Source organism: Triturus cristatus, chromosome 5_2 (assembly GCF_964204655.1).
Source record: "Triturus cristatus chromosome 5_2, aTriCri1.1, whole genome shotgun sequence".
NCBI classification, from domain to species: domain Eukaryota; kingdom Metazoa; phylum Chordata; class Amphibia; order Caudata; family Salamandridae; genus Triturus; species Triturus cristatus.
Window position 1 is genome coordinate 1,094,809,830 of NC_140588.1, and position 20,299 is coordinate 1,094,830,128.

Consider the following 20,299-nt stretch of genomic DNA (forward strand, 5'->3'; position numbering starts at 1 on the left):
ACTGTGGACGGGGTGGAGCGTGGGGGGGTCATTGTGTGTGGGGGCGGAGGGGGGTGTTTCATGTGGGGGTGCGCGCTCCTCTCTGACCCCCCTGTCCCTCTCTTCCCCCCAGGCTCGCACTCCCTCCGGTACTTTGAGTCCACCCTCTCGGGGCCCCTCCCCGGGGTCCCCCAGTTCTCTTATGTGGGGTATGTGGATGATGTCCCCATCTCCAGTTACAGCAGTGAGAGCCGCAGGGTGGGGCCCCGGGCCCCCTGGATGGAGAGGATCACCGCCGAGGACCCCCAGTACTGGGAGAGGGAGACGGAGATCAGCCGAGGGAGCGAGCAGGTGTCCAAGGCTGATGTGAGGACCGTGATGGACCGAGTCAACCAGACCAGGGGTGAGTGAAACCAGCGGGGGGGGGCAACAACTACAGGGGGGGCGGCGGGAGGGTGAGGAACATGTGAAGAGTTACAGGGGGTTGGAAGAAGGACAGGGGGGGAGGGGGCCGAGCTGCACGCGATGTATGGCTCTGCATTGAGCTTTACTTGAAGGGTGGAGACCCAGGAAGAGGGGGTGAGAGGTCAGAGGGGGGGGCAGTGTTTGGGAGATGGAGACCCAGGAAGAGGGGGTTAGAGGGGGGGGGCAGTGTTTGGGAGGTGGAGACTCAGGAAGAGGGGGTTAGAGGGGGGGCAGTGTTTGGGGGGTGAGTGACGGGGAAGGGGGTGACAGGGGCCATCATGTAGAATGTTTTCAAGCACAGAAGCTGTGATTGGTGTTTATGTGGGGGGGGGGGATCCGAGGGTCTCTGTTCCTCGCTCCTACTGTGACAATCTGTGATGCCTCCTTCAGATCTCACTCTTCCTGTGCCCCCCCCCCCTCATTGGTGGGGGGATTCTTGTCTACAGTCAGTCTGCCTGGCACCCTCGCCCCCTCACACTGCCCCCCCTCAGCCCCTCACCCCTCTATGGATGGTTCAATGGGGGTGCAGGGACTCCCCTGACTCTGGCTTGAGGTGCCACACCCTCGCCCCCTCACACTGCCCCCCCTCAGCCCCTCACCCCTCTATGGATGGTTCAATGGGGGTGCAGGGACTCCCCTGACTCTGGCTTGAGGTGCCACACCCTCGCCCCCTCACACTGCCCCCCTCAGCCCCTCACCCCTCTATGGATGGTTCAGTGGGGGTGCGGGGGCTCCCCTGACTATGGCTAGAGGTGTCGCACCCTCACACTGCCCCCCCCCCAATTCTAGGTGGTGTTTGGCAGCTCCTGGTGAAGCGGAGGGGGGGTTATGCCCCCCCCCCTGCCTGGAGACATCTGACCATCTCTCTGCCCCCCCTTTCATTTCACCTCTGGTCTCCGCACCTGCTCCCCCTCAGGCACAGTCTGTCTCCCCCGCTGTGGAAAGAGGGTGGGGGCTCTGGGGGCGCGTGTGGGGGGTGTTTCCTCTCTCTGTGCCTGCAGGTGTCAGACCTCTCTCTCCTCAGCCCCTCGCTCCCCTCCCCCCCCCCTTCTCCCTCAGGTCTGCACATTATCCAGTGGTTGTAAGGCTGTGAGCAGGGGGGGCGGTTCTGGGGCCTCACGTGAGGGGGGGGGTTGTGTCTCCCCTCAGCCTCTGCCTGCGGGTGTCAGCCCCTCAGCCCCTCACTCTCCTCTCCCCCTCAGGTCTCCATGTGTTCCAGTCCATGGCCGGCTGTGAACTCCGGGAGGAGGGCGGGGGGGAGGGGGTTTTGGGGGGGGGGGGGGTTCCTCGCTCTTTGTGCCTGCAGGTGTCTGTTCCTCTCGCTCTCCTCTCTCTCCCTCAGGTCTCCATGTGTTCCAGTCCATGGCCGGCTGTGAGCTCCGTGAGGAGGGCGGGGGGGGGGGTTGTGGGGGGGGGGGGTGTCTGTTCCTCTCACTCTCCTCTCTCTCCCTCAGGTTTCCACATCCAGTTCATGTAAGGCTGTGACTTCCGTGAGGAGGGAGGGGGAAGGGAATGGGGGCTCTGGGGGCGTGCGTGAGGGGGGGGGGGGGGTGTTTACTCCTCTGTGCCTGCAGGTGTCAGACCTCTCTCTCCTCAGCCCCTCGCTCTCCCCCCCCCCCCCTCAGGTCTGCACATTATCCAGTGGATGTGAGGGGGAGGGAGGAGTTCTGGGGGCTCACGTGTGGGGGGTTGTGTCTCCCCTCAGCCTGCGGGTGTCAGCCCCTCAGCCCCTCATTCTCCTCAGGTCTCCAGGAGTTCCAGTCCATGGCCGGCTGTGAGCTCCGGGAGGAGGGCGGGGGAAGGGAATGGGGGCTCTGGGGGTGTGCGTGAGGGGGGTGGGCTGTGTCTCCTCGCTCTCTGTGCCTGCAGGTGTCAGAGCTCTCTCTCCTCAGCCCCTCACTCTCCTCTCCCCCTCAGGTCTCCACCTGTTCCAGCTCATGTACGGCTGTGAGCTCTGGGAGGAGGGCGGGGGGGGGGGGGGGAGGTGGGGGGGGGGGGCTGTGTTTCCTCGCTCTCTGTGCCTGCAGGTGTCAGACCTCTCTCTCCTCAGCCCCTCACTCTCCTCTCCCCCCTCAGGTCTCCACGTGGTCCAGTACATGTACGGCTGTGAGCTCCAGGACGACGGCTCCCTGGGGGGGTTCCTTCAATACGCCTTCGAGGGACACGACTTCCTCAGCCTCGACAAGGACAGACTGACCTGGACGGCGGCCATGGACGCGGCCAGGATCACACAGGAGCGATGGAACTCGGAGAGGATCAACGCCCAGCGAAGGAAGGACTACCTGGAGGGGGAGTGCATCGAGTACCTGAAGAAATACCTGAAGCTCGGGGCGGAGAGGCTGCAGACAGGTGGGTTATGGGGGTTTATATAGCGCTTACTGCCCCCACCAGGCACTGACTCCTCTGTGCACGGGCACTGGCAGTGCAGAGAGGTGGGTTATGGGAGTTTACATAGCGCTTACTGCCCCCCACCAGGCACTGACTCCTCTCTGTGCACAGGCACTGGCAGTGCAGAGAGGTGGGTTATGGGAGTTTATATAGCGCTTACTGCCCCCACCAGGCACTGACTCCTCTCTGCGCACAGGCACTGGCAGTGCAGAGAGGAGGGTTATGGGAGTTTATATAGCGCTTACTGCCCCCCACCAGGCACTGTCTCCTCCCTGTGCACGGGCACTGGCAGTGCAGAGAGGAGGGTTATGGGAATTTATATAGCGCTTACTGCCCCCACCTGGCACTGACTCCTCTGTGCACGGGCACTGGCAGTGCAGAGAGGTGGGTTATGGGGGTTTATATAGCGCTTACTGCCCCCACCAGGCACTGACTCCTCTGTGCACGGGCACTGGCAGTGCTGTATGGCACAGCTCGGGAGGGGGGGGGGCAGCGTTACACTGAGGGGATTGGGGTTTCTTTTGTGCCCCTGCAAAGTCTGGTCTGCACCCCCCCCCCCTCCCCTGACCGTTGAATGGAGGGGGGCGCACTGTTGTGTGTGGGAGGTAAAGCGTGCCTGTGGGGCCTCTGTATGAGGTCCGTGCTCTGACCCCCCGCACTCTTTCCTTGCTCTCTAATACGTCATGGTGGGGGTTGGAAGTGGGTGAAAATTGTTTTTCTACCTTTGACTTTGTTCCATGTTCCACACCAGGGACGGCTTTAGCGCTGGGGCCGTCTGGTGAGACAGTCGTTTTTACCCCCCCAACCCTATGACCACCTTCTCCACGAATTTCCAACTTACCCCTCACCATCAGTACCCTCCTCTCTCACAAGTATTTCACCTTCTTTTAGTGCTACTCGTAGTTCACTCGCACGGTTCTTTGCAGCAGGCACATTAACCCTCTGAGCTACTTCATGTTCAGTCAAAACTAACACTAGACAAGAGTCCCACCTCAATCAGCAGCAGCATTAATCACCCGAGTCATCTTGAAGTTTTTATTGTTGACTGAAAATTGCTGCAGCCTACTTTTAAATCTTCAATCTATCTACCCCACTCCACCCCTATCTACCCCACTCCACCCCTATCTACCCCACTCCACCCCAATCTACCCCACTCCACCCCTATCTACCCCACTCCACCCCTATCTACCCCACTCCACCCCTATCTACCCCACTCCACCCCTATCTACCCCACTCCACCCCTACCTACCCCACTCCACCCCTATCTACCTCACTCCATCCTTCCCACTCCACTCTACTATATAATCTACCCCACTCCACTCTACCAGATTCTACCCCACTCCACTCTACCCCACCTCACCGCAATCTACCCCACTCCACCCCTATCTACCCCACTCCATCCTACCCAGCCTATATCACTCCATTCTTCCCACTCCACTCCAATCTACCCCACTCCACCCCAATCTACCCCACTCCATACTACCCCCTCCATCCTACTCACTCTACCTCACTCCATCCTTCCCACTCCACTCTACTATATAATCTACCCCACTCCACTCTACCAGATTCTACCCCACTCCACTCCAATCTACCCCACCTCTCCGCAATCTACCCCACTCCACCCCTATCTACCCCACTCCATCCTACCCAGCCTATATCACTCCATTCTTCCCACTCCACTCCACCCCAATCTACCCCACTCCACCCCAATCTACCCCACTCCATACTACCCCCTCCATCCAACTCCATCCTACCCACTCTACCTCACTCCATCCTTCCCACTCCACTCTACTATATAATCTACCCCACTCCACTCTACCGCAATCTACCTCACTACACCCCACTCTACCCCACCTGAATCTACCCAGCTCCACTCTACCCCGATCTACCCCACTCCACCTGACTCTACCCCACTCCACTCTACCCCATTCCACCCCGATCTCCCCCACTACACCTCACTGTACTCTACCCTACCCCACTCTACTGCAATCTACCCCACTCCACTCTACCTCACTCCATCCTTCCTACTCTACTCCACTCTACCCCAATCTACTCCACCCCACTCTACCCCTATCTACCCCTCCACTCTACCGCAATCCACCCAATCTACACCACCACACTCTACTCAATCCTACTCCACTCTACCCGATTCTACCCCACTCCACCCCAATCTACCCCACTCCCCTCTACTGCAATCTACCCCAATCTACCTCACTCTACCCCACTCCACTCTACCTGATACTACCCAACTCCACTCTACCCCACTCCACCCCAGTCTACCCCACTCCACTCGATTCTGCCCCACTCCACTCGATTCTGCCCCACTCTACTCGATTCTGCCCCACTCCACTCTACCCGATTCTACCCCACTCTACCGCAATCTACCCCACTCCACCCCAATCTACCCCACCCCACACTGCCCAATTCTACTCCACTCTACCCAATTCTACTCCACTCTACCCAATTCTACCCCACTCTACCCAATTCTACCCCACTCCACCCCAATCTACCCCACTCCACCGCACTCTACCCCACCCCAATCTGCCCAACTCCACTCTACCCCACTCCACTACCAGATTCTACCCCACTCCACTCCAATCTACCCCACCTCACCGCAATCTATCCCACTCTACCCGATTCTACCCCACTCTTCCCGATTCCACTCCAATCTACCCAATTCTATCCCACTCTACCCAATTCTACCCGACTCCAATCTACCCCACTCCACCCGATTGTACCCCACTCCACTCTACTAAAATCTAACCTACCCCACCCCAATCTACTCCACCCTAGCCAGTCTACCTCACTCCACTCCACTCTACCCCACTCCCCTCTACCCCACTCCATCCTACCCACTCTACTCTACCCCAATCCAAATTACCCCACTCAAGTCTCCCCATTCTACTCAACCCCCTCTCCACTTTATCCCAATCGACCCCACTCTAAACTAAAGGGCAGTCGAATGTCTACCCACATTGAGACAACATTTAACAGGTAGAATAGTCGACTATACCTTGGAGTTTCCATCTCTGCCCCAGCAAGACCCTATATCAGAGCCAATTCTAGATATACATCTCAGTAGTAACTGTAGGTCTGATACTTCAAACATCGTGGGTCACACAGGAGATATGGCAGATCTCGGCTGTCCCTGTCGCTCCATGTCTGTTCTTAGGATAGACCAGCAACAAACTGTTCGCCTGAATGAATTCTCTAGAAAATGCCCTTGCCTCTGTTAATAATGTGGTGTATGTGGTGGGGGTCACAAAACTCCACGGAAACAGATATTGGAAATAGAGGAAACATTTATTAATGAAGCCGCCCACTGGGTGAGGGAGATTAGACACTGGTATTCAGTCACATGGAGGGACATCCAGGAGGGTCCATGTGACTACATCAGATACAACTATCAAATGAGGAACTTTCCGATAGTGCAGAACATTTCCTCCCTCGTGCACAGGCGTAGAGACTGAACACCTTATGCCTTGTGCGCAATACACCCAGCCATAGAGGACCCTTACAGGAGCCTCAACACCTTCTGCCTTTTGCACAATACACCGAGCCATCGAGGACCCTTATAGGAGACTCAACACTTCTGTCTTGTGTGCAATACACCGAGCCATCGAGGACCCTTATAGGAGACTCCACACCTTCTGCCTTGTGCGCAATACACCGAGCCATCGAGGACCCTTATAGGAGACTCCACACCTTCTGCCTTGTGCGCAATACACCGAGCCATAGAGGATCCTTACAGGAGCCTCAACACCTTCTGCCTTGTGCGCAATACACCGAGCCATCGAGGACCCTTATAGGAGACTCCACACCTTCTGCCTTGTGCGTAATACACCGAGCCATCGAGGACCGTTATAGGAGACTCCACACCTTCTGCCTTGTGCGCAATACACCAAGCCATCGAGGACCCTTATAGGAGACTGCACACCTTCTGCCTTGTGCGCAATACACCCAGCCATAGAGGATCCTTATAGGAGACTCCACACCTTCTGCCTTGTGCGCAATACACCGAGCCATCGAGGACCCTTATAGGAGACTCCACACCTTCTGCCTTGTGCGCAATACACCGAGCCATAGAGGATCCTTACAGGAGCCTCCACACCTTCTGCCTTGTGCGCAATACACCGAGCCATCGAGGACCCTTATAGGAGACTCCACACCTTCTGCCTTGTGCGCAATACACCCAGCCATAGAGGACCCTTATAGGAGACTCCACACCTTCTGCCTTGTGCGCAATACACCGAGCCATCAAGGACCCTTATAGGAGACTCCACACCTTCTGCCTTGTGCGCAATACACCGAGCCATAGAGGATCCTTACAGGAGCCTCCACACCTTCTGCCTTGTGCGCAATACACCGAGCCATCGAGGACCCTTATAGGAGACTCAACACTTCTGCCTTGTGTGAGAAAGTGGGTTTCTGTTGCAGTAAACCCCCCCCCCCCCCCTTTTCTTTTTTTGTTGCCAGACTCCTGAGGCTCATTGACTGGGGGTGCCCTCGGCTTCTGCAATCAGGTGCCTGTAGGAGAGTAGGATCTGCTTCACATGGGCACCCCCACTTTATGCTGGTGTTTCACTGTTATTCGATCTTAGTCTGGCTGTGGCCCTGCTAATCAGGACCCCAGCCTAGCTGCTTCCTCTCTAAAATGGTTTCCATGTACATTAGGTACATCTCTAATTGGATTCCGGAGTGCCTTATAAGCCCCTAGTATATGGTATACTATGTACCCAGGGCATAGGTACCTCAGAGGCCTACCAGGGGCTGAAACATGTATTATGCCACCCCTGGGAAGCACTCCAAAAATGACACCACAAGTCTGCTACTGCAGCCTGGGTAAGGTGGTGCTTGCACCCCTTACAGTCGTATAGGCTACCCATATCCACCTATATATACAGACACATATAAACCTATAAGTCACTCCTATGGCAGGCCTTGACAATTCTGAAGGCAGAGTGCTTGGTTTTGTGTGAGAGGGTACCCACGCATGAGCTGAGCCCCTCTGCAGCTTTCGGAAATACTTCCATATATATGGCTGTTCTGTGATACAGCCATACCATATACTCTTAAGTGCATTATAACCTTGTGGTAAATGCTGTTGAAAAGATAATTCTTCAAAAGTAGTATGATTAATAATTGTAGTTTATTGGCAGCACATTCAAAATCCATCCAGCAACAAAAGATAACTAACAGATCTGCTCTAACAGTTATTCTTCCAAACCCAGCTCTCTGACTAGAATGTAGAACCCTACTGAAAACATAACATGTCGCATGCTGTGGCATGCGACACAGAACCTGGCTTAAAGATACATACACCTAATAATACAGCATGTAACATATCTCCCTTATTAAACAAAAGAATGAAAACAGCATAACAACACATGATAATACAACAACAACCATTACACATAGTTTGCAAATCTTCCGGGTAATCTAATTACTCTTTTATAGTCTTTGACTCTGTGAGCCACAGAATCATCCTTGTTGTGATTATCACTCTTGTTGAATGAACAATCTTTAGAAACACTAGGTTTCATGCATTTCGCCAACTTTCCCACATTCCAGATTTTGCCATCCTGTGTCATAACACTGTTCTCAAAAACTTTTTTAATTTGAATAGGATCACCAAACTTATTGTCACCTTTACAAATTAAACCCTGCTTTAATATCCTCACCCAATCTCCCTCATGAAATTCATGAGGCCTTGCTTTCCACTTCTCATCATACCGCCTTTTTGTCACACTCTGTTTAGCTTCCACACGTCTAGCAACCACTTCCAAATTCTCTTTATCAGAATCAAAATAATGAGACTTTTCTTTTAACCACCAAGGTAAAACAAATGAAGCCGGATCTCTTCCTTTAAAAAGTTTAAATGGACTAACTTCAGTAGTGGAATGTGGTGTAATTCTATAAGTCCATAAACGTTCCCTCAAAGCACTAATCCAATCTGTTCCAAACTTAACCGCTTCCATGACAAAACCCTTCAGAACTCTATTAAAACGTTCTACCTGTCCATTCTCATGTGGTTCATATAAAGAAACAAATCTATGAGTGATATTGCACTTTTTTAAAAACTCATCCATTTCTCCTGAAGTTAACTGAACTCCATTATCAGTAATCAAACATGAAGGACACCCCTCTCTGGCAAAAACATCTTTGAAAAATCCAATGACAGCACTAGTGGTAGCCTTCGGGACAAATTTCACTTCAGGCCACTTTGAGTGATAATCGACTATCACTAAAGCATAACGTGCACTTTCTGGAAGAATGTGGAAAGGGCCTGAAATATCAAAAGCTATTTTCTTCCACGGTACAGACGGCCATTTTACAACCTTAAGCGGTGGAGTATAAACCTTAAGTGACCTTTCACTAGAAACACATTCAGAACACTCCCTGACTGTCTTATCAATAAATCTGTCAATGCCTGGCCACCAGAAAAACAATCTAATTAAACGCTTCATTGACGAAATGCCCGGGTGTGTCTTATGAGCAATTGCCAAAATCACTTCATACATACCTTCTGGTGGAATACACTTCCCTGATTTAAAGATAAAATCACCATCCAATTCCAATTCCTCTATGACTCTAAAAAATGGTATGAGCTCTGGACTAATTCTATCCTTTCTTGGCCAACCATGTTTGATGTAGTCCTTAAGCAATGACCATTTAGCATCCTTCTGCTCACAATCCTTCCAACAGATTTCAGAAATATCTTGAAAATCCCCTTGAAGTACATCACCAATAGTCTTAACCACATCAAACTCACATACAGAATTGATTTCACTCTGTTTACACGGTAAACGTGACAAACAATCAGCAGTAACATTCTTCTTGCCTGGAACATATACCGTACTGAAATTGTACTCTTGTAACTTTGACATGAGTCTGGCAATTCTGGCCGTGGAATTCCATCCTCCACCAACCGATAAGATGTTTACTAGTGGCTTATGATCCGTTCTTAAAACAAACTTAGAACCCCATACATATAACCTGAAATGCTCAATAGCCCAAACACCAGCCAACAACTCCCTCTCAATAACGGAATATTTACGTTCACACTCATTAAGAGTCCTTGACGCAAATGCCACATTCCATTCCTCCTTACTCTCTCTCTGTGACAACACCGCCCCTAAACCGTAAAGACTTGCATCCACCGTGATGACACATTCAGATTTGATGCGAAAGGGTTTGAGTGTGGGTGCATTGACAATATCATGTTTGATCTCTTCAAATGATCGTTGTTCAGACTCACCCCACTCATACTTCACACCTTGCCTCAAAAGTCTCCTCAAAGGTTCCATCTTAGTGGCAAAATTAACAACAAACTTACTGTAATACTCACACATCCCTGCGAAAGAGAGTAATTGATCTCTATTCTCTGGGGACGGGGCTTTGGATATGGCTTCAACATTAGATTTCTTTGGCACCACACCCTCCCCTGAAAGCGTATGTCCCAAATATTCTACAGATTCCTTGAATAACTTGCATTTATGTGCTTTAAGAGTCACTCCATTTTGTTCCAGTCTTTTACACACTTCTTGCAAATGAGTTTGATGCTCCTGTGTACTTTTAGAAAAGACCAAAATATCGTCTTGAAAACACTTGACATAGGAATCAATATCCCTGAAAATTTGGAACATGATTCTTTGAAATACGGAAGCTGCGGACGCCAAACCAAAAGGCATGCGAGTGTACTGAAATAAACCTTGTGGAGTGATAAATGCAGTGTATTTCCTAGAATCTTCTGAAAGTTCGATTTGGTGATATGCTGATCTGAGATCGAGGGTAGAAAATATTTTAGCACCATGCAAAAATGATACCATCTCATTAATGTTTGGTAAAGGGTGGCAGTCCACAATAATATTAGCATTTAACGCTCTCAAGTCCACACATACTCTCAGCTTTTTATCAGGTTTCCGCACCAAAACTATGGGAGAAACCCACTCAGATGACTCTATGGGTTCAATGATGCCCTCTCTAAGTAATTCATCTAACATTTCCTTTAGCTCATCCCTGATATTGATGGGTACATTTCTAAGTTTTTGCACAACAGGAATATTGTTACTTTTAAGTACTATTCTGTGTGAGAAATTCTTAAGCTTTCCCAACTTATCCATAAAAACCTTCCCAAAACAACTGATAAGTTTGCTTTCCTGATCCTTAACAACAACATTTGTTTCTTCTACTCTACTTTTCTCAACAGCTGACACAGAATTCATGAGATGATCCTCACATAAGGAAACTGGCTCTATAGATCTTGCATTCAGTATGATACCAAATTTCCATTGATCCAACCATCCCAAAACATTTACCCCTTTTTTTGAAATATATAATTTGACATTTGCCACTCTGTGTTTGAAATGTAAGGAAACAGAAAAAAAACCAATCATGTCAATCCTTGTACCACAAAAACTCTCAGCAACAATGTCTGGCTCTTCCAACGTGTCTAACGGCAAAGCATTAACCAATAATGACATGTAATATTCATGAGATATGATGGTCCACGGGGAACCTGAATCTACCATGAGCAAAATGTCTACCTGACAAACCTGAAAAGTACATTTAGGGGGACTAATGTGCTTTGGAACAACACCCATTATAGATACAACAAAACCATGCTCTTGAACTGTGTTAATACAGGTGTCATCTTCTTCTGAAATTGTTGACACTGGAACCTGCTTTTGGAATTGTGCACGCCTGTCTCTACACATATTGCTAAAATGTCCAATCCTATTGCAGATTTTACACTCTCTTTTCAATGCTGGGCAACCAGGATAAGAAGCAAAATGGTTTTTATTCCCACATCTGAAACACATTCCTTGGTTGGCAGCTCCTTCAGATTGTCTTGGAACATATTGCTTGGTTTTAATAAAATTTGGCTTTCCCCAATTTTGTGTTGCGTTCTGTTTTGTAGCTTTATAACGGACTGCACATATTTCCTCTTCTGTCGTCTTTTTATCAGAGCATTTTTTGATGGTGTCCATCCATAAATCCGATTGTTCTTGCGCTTTAGCTGTAGCAATAGTTTCATTCAAATTTGGGTCACCCATAACCCATAATTTGTCTTGAGTTTTCTTACACTTGACATGAACTATTATTTGATCACGTATCATCTCATCTGACATGTTTCCAAAATTACAATGCATGCTCAATGACCTTAATGAAGTAAGAAAATCATCAAACGATTCCTCCTCTTTCTGTTTCCTGGTGTAAAATTTAAATCGGTTTAGAGCTATGCTAATTGTTGGTTTGAATCTTTTCTCTAATCGTGCCAACGCTTCTGTGTAGACATTCATTGAATCACCACTTGCATTTGGAATATTAATCTGCGGGAGTGACCTAAAAATAACTTGCCCTTCTGAGCCCAAACAATGTAACAAAATGCTTTTTTTTCTTTCTGAACCCATCCTTTCACCGTCAATGGCTTTCATGTAGTTTAAAAACTCTTCTTTCCACCTTGGCCATGGCATGGGTGGATCTCCTTTAACTTGTAGAAATTTTGCAGGTGGGTCGAATTGCATTTTTAAAATATTGTTATTGCTTCCTTACTTGTAAAAACACAATAAAAAAAAATATATCCTGAAATAAAAAAAAACAGTACTTACTTCCCCCAACACGCGCGTTACTTTCACCACGATATCTGGCTTAAAAACGCTCGTTTAATCCTCCGCGCATTAACGCCTTGGTTGTTGTGGGCGTTGCTTAGTAACCGAACTCAGTGCGTGTGACATCACCAACGCGCATTCATCACTGCGTTCGTGACGATCCCTGTTGTGAGCGTTGGTTAGCAACTAGCTTGTGCGTGTGACCTCACCAAACGCGCATTCCTCGCTACATGCGTGACGATCCTGGCAGGAATGGAAGTTTGAGGAAAACACTATGACGAAGTAAGGTTCTTTTCTTTTCTTTTCCTTTGAACGAAAACAACGATGAAAAAAAAATTTTTGATGACTAAAAACTTCAATTATAATGTCAGGCTAAGCGGCACAAGTGCTCCTTCACTCCAACGATCACGGTTGGGAAACGTTGTACACTCAAAACCTTCACCTGTACAGTACGCTTCTTTCTTTAAACGAAACACAATGAATGTTCGAGATCTGCATCAAAAACCCACCAAATCCCAAGAAAGGATAGATAAACACACGTAGTACATCCAAATTTGCCGGTATAAACATAGATGTCACACTTCTCCCATTTGCGTTGAAACTGTAAAATCTTCTTAAAAACGCTGTAAATCGCCGAAAAAATGGTCCAACCACTGAATTACCCTGTGCTGCTAAGTGGTTTCCCGTCGTCGCCAATGTTGAAAAGATAATTCTTCAAAAGTAGTATGATTAATAATTGTAGTTTATTGGCAGCACATTCAAAATCCATCCAGCAACAAAAGATAACTAACAGATCTGCTCTAACAGTTATTCTTCCAAACCCAGCTCTCTGACTAGAATGTGGAACCCTACTGAAAACATAACATGTCGCATGCTGTGGCATGCGACACAGAACCTGGCTTAAAGATACATACACCTAATAATACAGCATGTAACAAATGCTAACTTTGGGATGGCTGCATCAAAACATGTCGTGTTTGGTGTCAAACATCTTGGAATACTACACCCCCCCCCACCAGTCCTGGCGGTGGGGGCAGCATTCCACCCTTCTAGAGGGAGAGACGTGCACACTGGTCTACCCGGTTAAAAATTTCTAAAGCCCTGCCATCACAAAATGGATGCCACTGCCACAGACACGGGTCTGGCCTCCTGCTACTGAGGGAAACTCCAGCTGGGGAGGCCTGGACAATAGGTTTCCTGTCACAGGGAGGTGTAACCACCTCCCTAGACAGGCTTTAGTGTATTGGGGCAGGGTGGGTGCATTCAGAGAATGCTTTTGAGACACTGGCTGGGGCACACATGGTGTCCCTGTGCATAGACCAGTGCAAACCGGTTGCAGGGCCACTCAGCCCCTGCTCTGGTGTGAAACTGGACAAAGGGGAAGGGGTGTAACCACCCCTACCCCAGGTCCTCCCATAGGTGGGACCTTAGAGTTAGTCCAACCCCTAAACTTTGTATAAGTATAGGAACCCAGTCCCTAGGACTTCAGATTACCCTGGACGAAACTATGCCACATAAATCCTGGACCTTCGACGTTCTACTTTGCTTAGAAGACTGAAGTAATTTCCCTTGGGGTCAAGGAGTGACTCCCCTGCTTGGCAGGCACCAAAGAAGCAACTGACCGGTCTGCATCGCTGAAGCTCCCGCCGGACGCCGAAGTCTTTGCATCACCAGAGGTGGATTTCCAGACTTTCCTGAGGCTACCCTGAGTCCACAGCAAAGCTGAGCCCCGTGGCTATCGTGGGTGACGTGGAACCGTGACCCCTGGACACCGTGATCTTTTGCAGCAACAGCATCTTCCTGGTCTTCCTCGAAGTTGTGCTTTGGGCTCCGAGTAGCCCCAGCCTTGAGCACCTCCTGCACCGAAGATTGCTGGCCTCCACTCCACGAGTGACCCGTGGGCCAGTTTCAAGTGCGACCGCTCGAGGCTCCTTCGCGATTGCTAGCCCGTTGGCTAGTAGGTCCCCACAAAGACAACTCCTCTTCTGATTGGGCTTCCCTGGTTGCTTCAGACATGGCCTGACTTACCGTCGCTGGGTGAGTCCCTCAGACCTTGCTGGTCTGAACCGCAGTCCTTTCTCGGTTTCCAAGGAACTTACCGTTGCCAAGGCTTGTTGGGTTCAATCTGATAGCCGACACCGCAGCACTCGATAGACTTCGTGGGACAGCTGGAATCCAGCTTCTGGTCATCATTGGCGCCTCCTGGACCTCGTGGCTGAAGAGTCAAGACACCCATCAACTCACCTGATGCACCCGACATCTGTGGGCATTGGTCCATCGTGCCCCTGGTCACTGGCAAGTGACCCAGTCTCTGTCCCCTCTGCTTTCAGGTTCCTTCCATCTTCGATCCAGGCTTGGATCTCTCCGGACACTTCTCCTTCTCACGGCAGCAGCACTTCCTGAGTAGCTTCCATTGAAATCGACGACGCGACCCGACACCAAAAGACACCCATGCACCGACTTCCCTGGGTGAGGTAACACGAGTACTCCGGTGCTCCCGTGGGTGCTAGCCCTAGAACTGTCTAAGCCCAAAAGGGTTTGGTCCTGAGTCCATTCTAAGTGTCCTTAATCTATAAATTTCCAACCGCGACATTGCCCATAGAAACTAACGGGAATCCGCGGCTGTGTTCTCACACTGCACACGGCCCCCGTGGGTCCCCTGTGTCACTACCTTGGGTGGTTCCATGGGGTCCCAGCGATTCTACAGGCTCTAGGCTTTGTGTCTAGTTAAGTCGTGGTTCTTATACCACTTTATTGGTATATGGTTTGGTACGCCCTTAGGGCCCAAATGTGTATTGGTGCTGTTACTGTTGATTACTGACTTGTAACTTAAGTACTTCGAACTCTAGCCTCATAAAGAGATTAGAGGGGTGTGTTTTATCTTAAATACATATATTTTAAATATATACCTGGTGTGGTTGTCTTTTCATTTGATCATTCAAGACATTATAGACTGGTAAAACACGCTGCTTTACGTTCCTTCAAGACTTAGCCTGAAGGCTGCTCTCCATAGCTACCACTAGGATAGCTTCAATAAAGGTTGTCTTTAACCTATACCAATAAGGGGTTGTTTGGACTGATACAAGGTGCCCACTAGAACTAGTGGACAGCATATATCAGGCCAACTTCTCACAGTGCCCAGGGCCTGGGTTCCTTCCCTAAAACTGCCTAACAGCCTAAACCCAATTGGCATCTCTGGCACCTGTCAGCCCCTGGTAAATGGTACCCAGGGCCCTGTGACCAGAGAAGACCCCTAAGGGCTGCAGCACTTATTGTGCCACCCTTAGAGGCCCTGTGCCCTGACACACACACACACTGCCTTTGCAGGCTGAGTGTCTTGGTGCAGAACAAAACAGAGAGTCGACATGGCACACATCCATGTGTGCCATGCCCACAACACACACTGCCCTGGCATACCTCAGTCACCCCTCTAGCTGGGTGCCCTCTGCCAGTGGTGTGGATACAGGTGCATGAGCCCTGTGCCCCTACAGTACCCAGGTCCATTCCTGGGCACTGAAGGTGCAGTGCTGCTATTAAGAGTATATGGTGCTGGGAGGTCTACAACACGAACTCCTCAGCACCATGATTGCTACACTGAAGACTGAGAAGTTTGGTATCAAACTACTCAGCACATTAAACCCACGCTGATGTCAGTCTGGGATTTAATGTAAAATGCACGACAGAGGGCAACTTAGAGTTGCCCCCTGAACCTAACCTACAATCCACGTCCTGTCTGAGAGGCTGCCTAGGCTGCCCCACAGCAGACATGTTGCTGGACCCCTGGGTAGAGAGCCATCCGCTCTCCTGGGCTTGCAACAATGCACAACCTGGGCGAGGTGCTAGGTCTCCTCGCCCAGGATGGGCAGGGGAAGCTTCAAAGGCATGTCGCCTTTGTGAGCTTCTCCAGGCCACTTGCTGTACTCAGCAACTGGCCCCCACCGGTTCTGACCCCACTCTGGCAGGAAGACTGGCCGGAAACTGCAAGGAAGAAAAGGGGTGTGCCAGCCTCTGCCAACCCCACCCCTCAGGTGGGGGAGGCGAGGTGAAGCACATCTCCGGGCCCTCGCCATCTTGAAGATGGGGAACCCTGCCCAATTAGGACTAGGCTACTGCTCCCCTCCCACAGGAGAGTGGCAGGATAGGGGGTGTACCCACCCCAGGGAAGGGACCCATTGGTCCCTGCACTTTACCTACGTGTAATGCCCCTAAATTTAGTATTTAGGGGCACCCTGAACCTTCCTTCCTCAGATCCTGAATCCGGAACAAGCAAGAAGAACAAGAAACAAGAAGACCCGCTGCGCAGCTGCTAACAAGAGGAAGACACCAACTGATTTGGTCCCAGCCCTACAGGCCTGTCGACCCTCGAACCTGCTCCTGCTAAACCCCGGTGTCTCCAGTGGTCAGCAACCTCACAAACCCCGGGGGACCTGACAGCCTTGTGACTCTTAAAGACTGGGACTCCCACGAACTGCTCAAACAGCAATACCCCTGGTGCCAACCAGGAACCGTGAATCCAGCACACTCTACACCCGCCGAGCCCGGCCTGTACCGGAGTGCACAAAGACCACGAGGACGCCCCTCTACCCCCAGTGATTGTGACCCCGAATCCAGCACCCAAGGACTCACCTCGATGCTCCTGACGACGCCTGCAGCCTCAGAACCAGGGACCCCCCAACCGCGACCAGCTGAGGGTAAGATTTCCCGACGCGAAAAGACACCCCTGCACCCGGAGTCCCTGCGGCCCCCTGTGCCCAGCTCCTGGGGTCCTACCTAACCTACAGCTTCCCAACTTACCTCTCGAAGTGGTGGTCGTACCTGAAGAATCTTCGTCCCCGAGCTTGCAGCCTTTGTTCGTCACTGAGCTTCTCCATTGAAATCCATTGAGCGCCCGAAGGCTCAAAAGCACCCTGCACCCAGCCACCCGAGTGCCCCTGTGAGTGCAACCTCTGTCCTAATCTACTTCCCCACTTGCCCTGAGTAAGTGACCAGGAGCCCAGCTCCCACAGCCGCTTGGCCTGCATGCCAGCAGCCACCAACCAAAGGCCTACTGCCCGCCATAGGCTAACATTGGGCCTAACTCTCTTTGCACCTGGCTGCCCCTGTGCCACTGAGGGTGTAACAACTGTGGTTACCTGACCCTGGGAGACCCCTGAGTCTATGCCCAGAACCTTAACTATGCCAGTCGAGTACTTACCCAAAAGCCGATAACTAACTTTTCTTCCACAGGGTAACATTGACTGGTTTCACTTGGAAATTCTTCTAAGTGTCGAGTTTTGAAACTTTAAAATATTCACCTAAAATCAAGCCGAATAACGAAAACGAAATTACTCACCTGTTATCAGGAGAGATGTCAGTGCTGGATCTTGGTGCCCAGCACTGACCCTGAAAAGTAATTACAACCATACTTACCAATAACTTGATTTTCCTCCATAGGATAACATTGCCTGGTTTTCACCAGAAATTCTTCTAAGTGTCGATTTTTGAAACTTACAAATATTCCTTAAAAATCGCCCGTGTAACAAAAACAATTTCTTTCAACTGTTTACAGGAGATGCACCAGTGCTAGATCCAGGATCCAACTGTGTGAGAAAGTGCCATCTTTCTTGCATGGTATGCCCCCACTTTTTGCTGAATTGCTGAATGTACTTTGACTAAGTGTGCCCTGGACTCCTGCCAATCAGGTGCCCAGGACCTATGTTCCTTCCCTAAAAACCGCAAACCCTGGCCACATGTCAGCCCCTGGTAAATGGTACCCTAGGTACCCAGGGCCTTGTGACCAGGGAAGGCCTCTAAGGGCTGCAGCACTCATTGTGCCACCCTTAGAGGCCCTGTACCCTAACACACACACACACTGCCCTTGCAGGCTGAGTGTCTGGGTACAAGACAAAACAAAGAGTCGACATGGCACACATCCCTGTGTGCCCAGCCCACCACCTACACTGCCCTGGCATACATCAGCCACCCCTGTAGCTGGGTGCCCTATGCCAGTGGTGTGGGCACAGGAGCATGAGCCCTGTGTCCCTACAGTACCCAGGTCCATTCCTGGGCACTGTAAGTGCAGTGCTGCCATTTAAGAGTACATGGTGCTGGGAGGTCGTCAACACGAACTCCACAGCACCATGGTTGCTACGCTGAAGACTGAGAAGTTTGGTATCAAACTTCTCTGCACATTAAACCCACGCTGATGCCAGTTTGGGATTTAATGTAAAATGCACGACAGAGGGCAACTTAGAGTTGCCCCCTGAACCTAACCTACAATCCACGTCCTGTCTGAGAGGCTGCCTAGGCTGCCCCACAGCAGACATGTTGCTGGACCCCTGGGTAGAGAGCCATCCGCTCTCCTGGGCCTGCAACAATGCACATCCTGGGCGAGGTGCTAGGTCTCCTCCCCAGGATGGACAGGGGGAAGCTTCAAAGGCATGCCGCCTCTGTGAGCTTCCCCAGGCCACTTGCTGCCCCCACTCTGGCGGGAAGCCTGGCCGGAAACCCCAAATAAGGACAGGGGATGTGCCAGCCTGCCAACCCCACCCCTCAGGTGGGGGAGGCGAGGTGAAGCACAACTCCGGGCCCTTGCCATCTTGAAGATGGGAGGCCCTGCCCAATCAGGACTAGGCTACTGTCCCCCTCCCACAGGAGAGTGGCAGAATAGGGGGTGTACCCACCCCAGGACAGGGACCCATTGGTCCCTGCCCTTTACCTACCTTTAACGTCCCTAAATCTAGTATTTAGGGGCACCCCGAACCTTCCTTCCTTAGATTCCAGATTCCGAAAAACAAAGAAGAGCAAGAAGAAAGAAGACCTGCCGTGCAAGAAGAAAGAAGACACCAACTGCTTTGGCCCAAGCCCTACCGGCCTGTCGACCCTCGAACCTGCTCCTGCTACATCCCGGCACCTCCTGTAGCCAGCAACCTCACAAACCCCGGAGGACCTGGCTACCTTTTGGCTCTAAGCAGCTGGGACTCCCATGAGCAGAGGCTCTGCTCAAAACCAGCTTCTAACCCCTGGCATCAGCCCGGAACCGCGAACCCTGCACACTCTGCACCCGCCAAGCCTGGTCTGTGCCGGAGTGAACAAAGACCCTGAGGACGTCTCCCCGGCGACTGTGACCTCGAATCCGGCACCCAAGGACTCACCTCGACGCTCCTGACGACGCCTGCAGCCTCAGAATCAGGTACCCCCCCAACCGTGATCAACAGAGGGTAAGATTTCCTGACACCAAAAGGCACCTCTGCACCCGGCCCCCTGTGCCCAACTCCTGGGTACCTACCTATCCTCCAACTACCCAACTTACCTCTCGAAGTGGTGGTGGCACCTGAAGAATCTTCGTCCCCGAGCTTGCAGCCTTTGTTCAGCCAGGAGGTTTCCCATTGAAATCCATTGAGCGCCCGAAGGCTCAAAAGCACCCGGCACCCAGCCGCCCGAGTGGCCCTGGCAGTGTAACCTCTACACCTATCTACTTCCCCATTTGCCCTGAGCAAGAGACCAGGAGTGCAGCTCCCACAGCCACGTGGCCTGCTAGTCAGCAGCCACCAACCAAGGCCCCCCTGCCTCCCATAGGATAACATTGGGCCTAACTCACTCTGCACCCGGCTGCCCCTGTGCCGCTCAGGGTGTAACAACTGTACCTATCCGACCCTGGGGGATCCCTGAGTCTGTGCCCAGAACCTTAACTCTGCCAGTAGAGTACTTACCCAGAAGCCGATAATCCAATGTTCGAGGCATATGAGCTGCAGATCACACACTTGGGATAATATCGCCATCTGGTGTTGGGCTCGGAAGCTTGCAGGTTGTTGTTGTCTTCGGAAGAAGTCTTTTGGTCACGAGAGAGGTGACTCCTCCCTTAGACTACAGTGCGC

General features: G+C 51.0%; 1 protein-coding gene across 2 annotated transcripts in view; it reads left to right on the forward strand.

Moving 5' to 3' along the window:
* Positions 1 to 20,299, forward strand: part of LOC146829747 (H-2 class I histocompatibility antigen, Q10 alpha chain-like) — a 260,886-nt gene that overhangs the window by 46,169 nt on the left and 194,418 nt on the right. For both annotated transcript variants that reach the window (XM_085608470.1, XM_085608471.1), the window contains exons 2-3: positions 113 to 382; positions 2,521 to 2,793. In XM_085608470.1, coding sequence (XP_085464596.1) covers positions 113 to 382; positions 2,521 to 2,793 — 543 coding nt within the window. The remainder of the gene's footprint in view (positions 1 to 112; positions 383 to 2,520; positions 2,794 to 20,299) is intronic.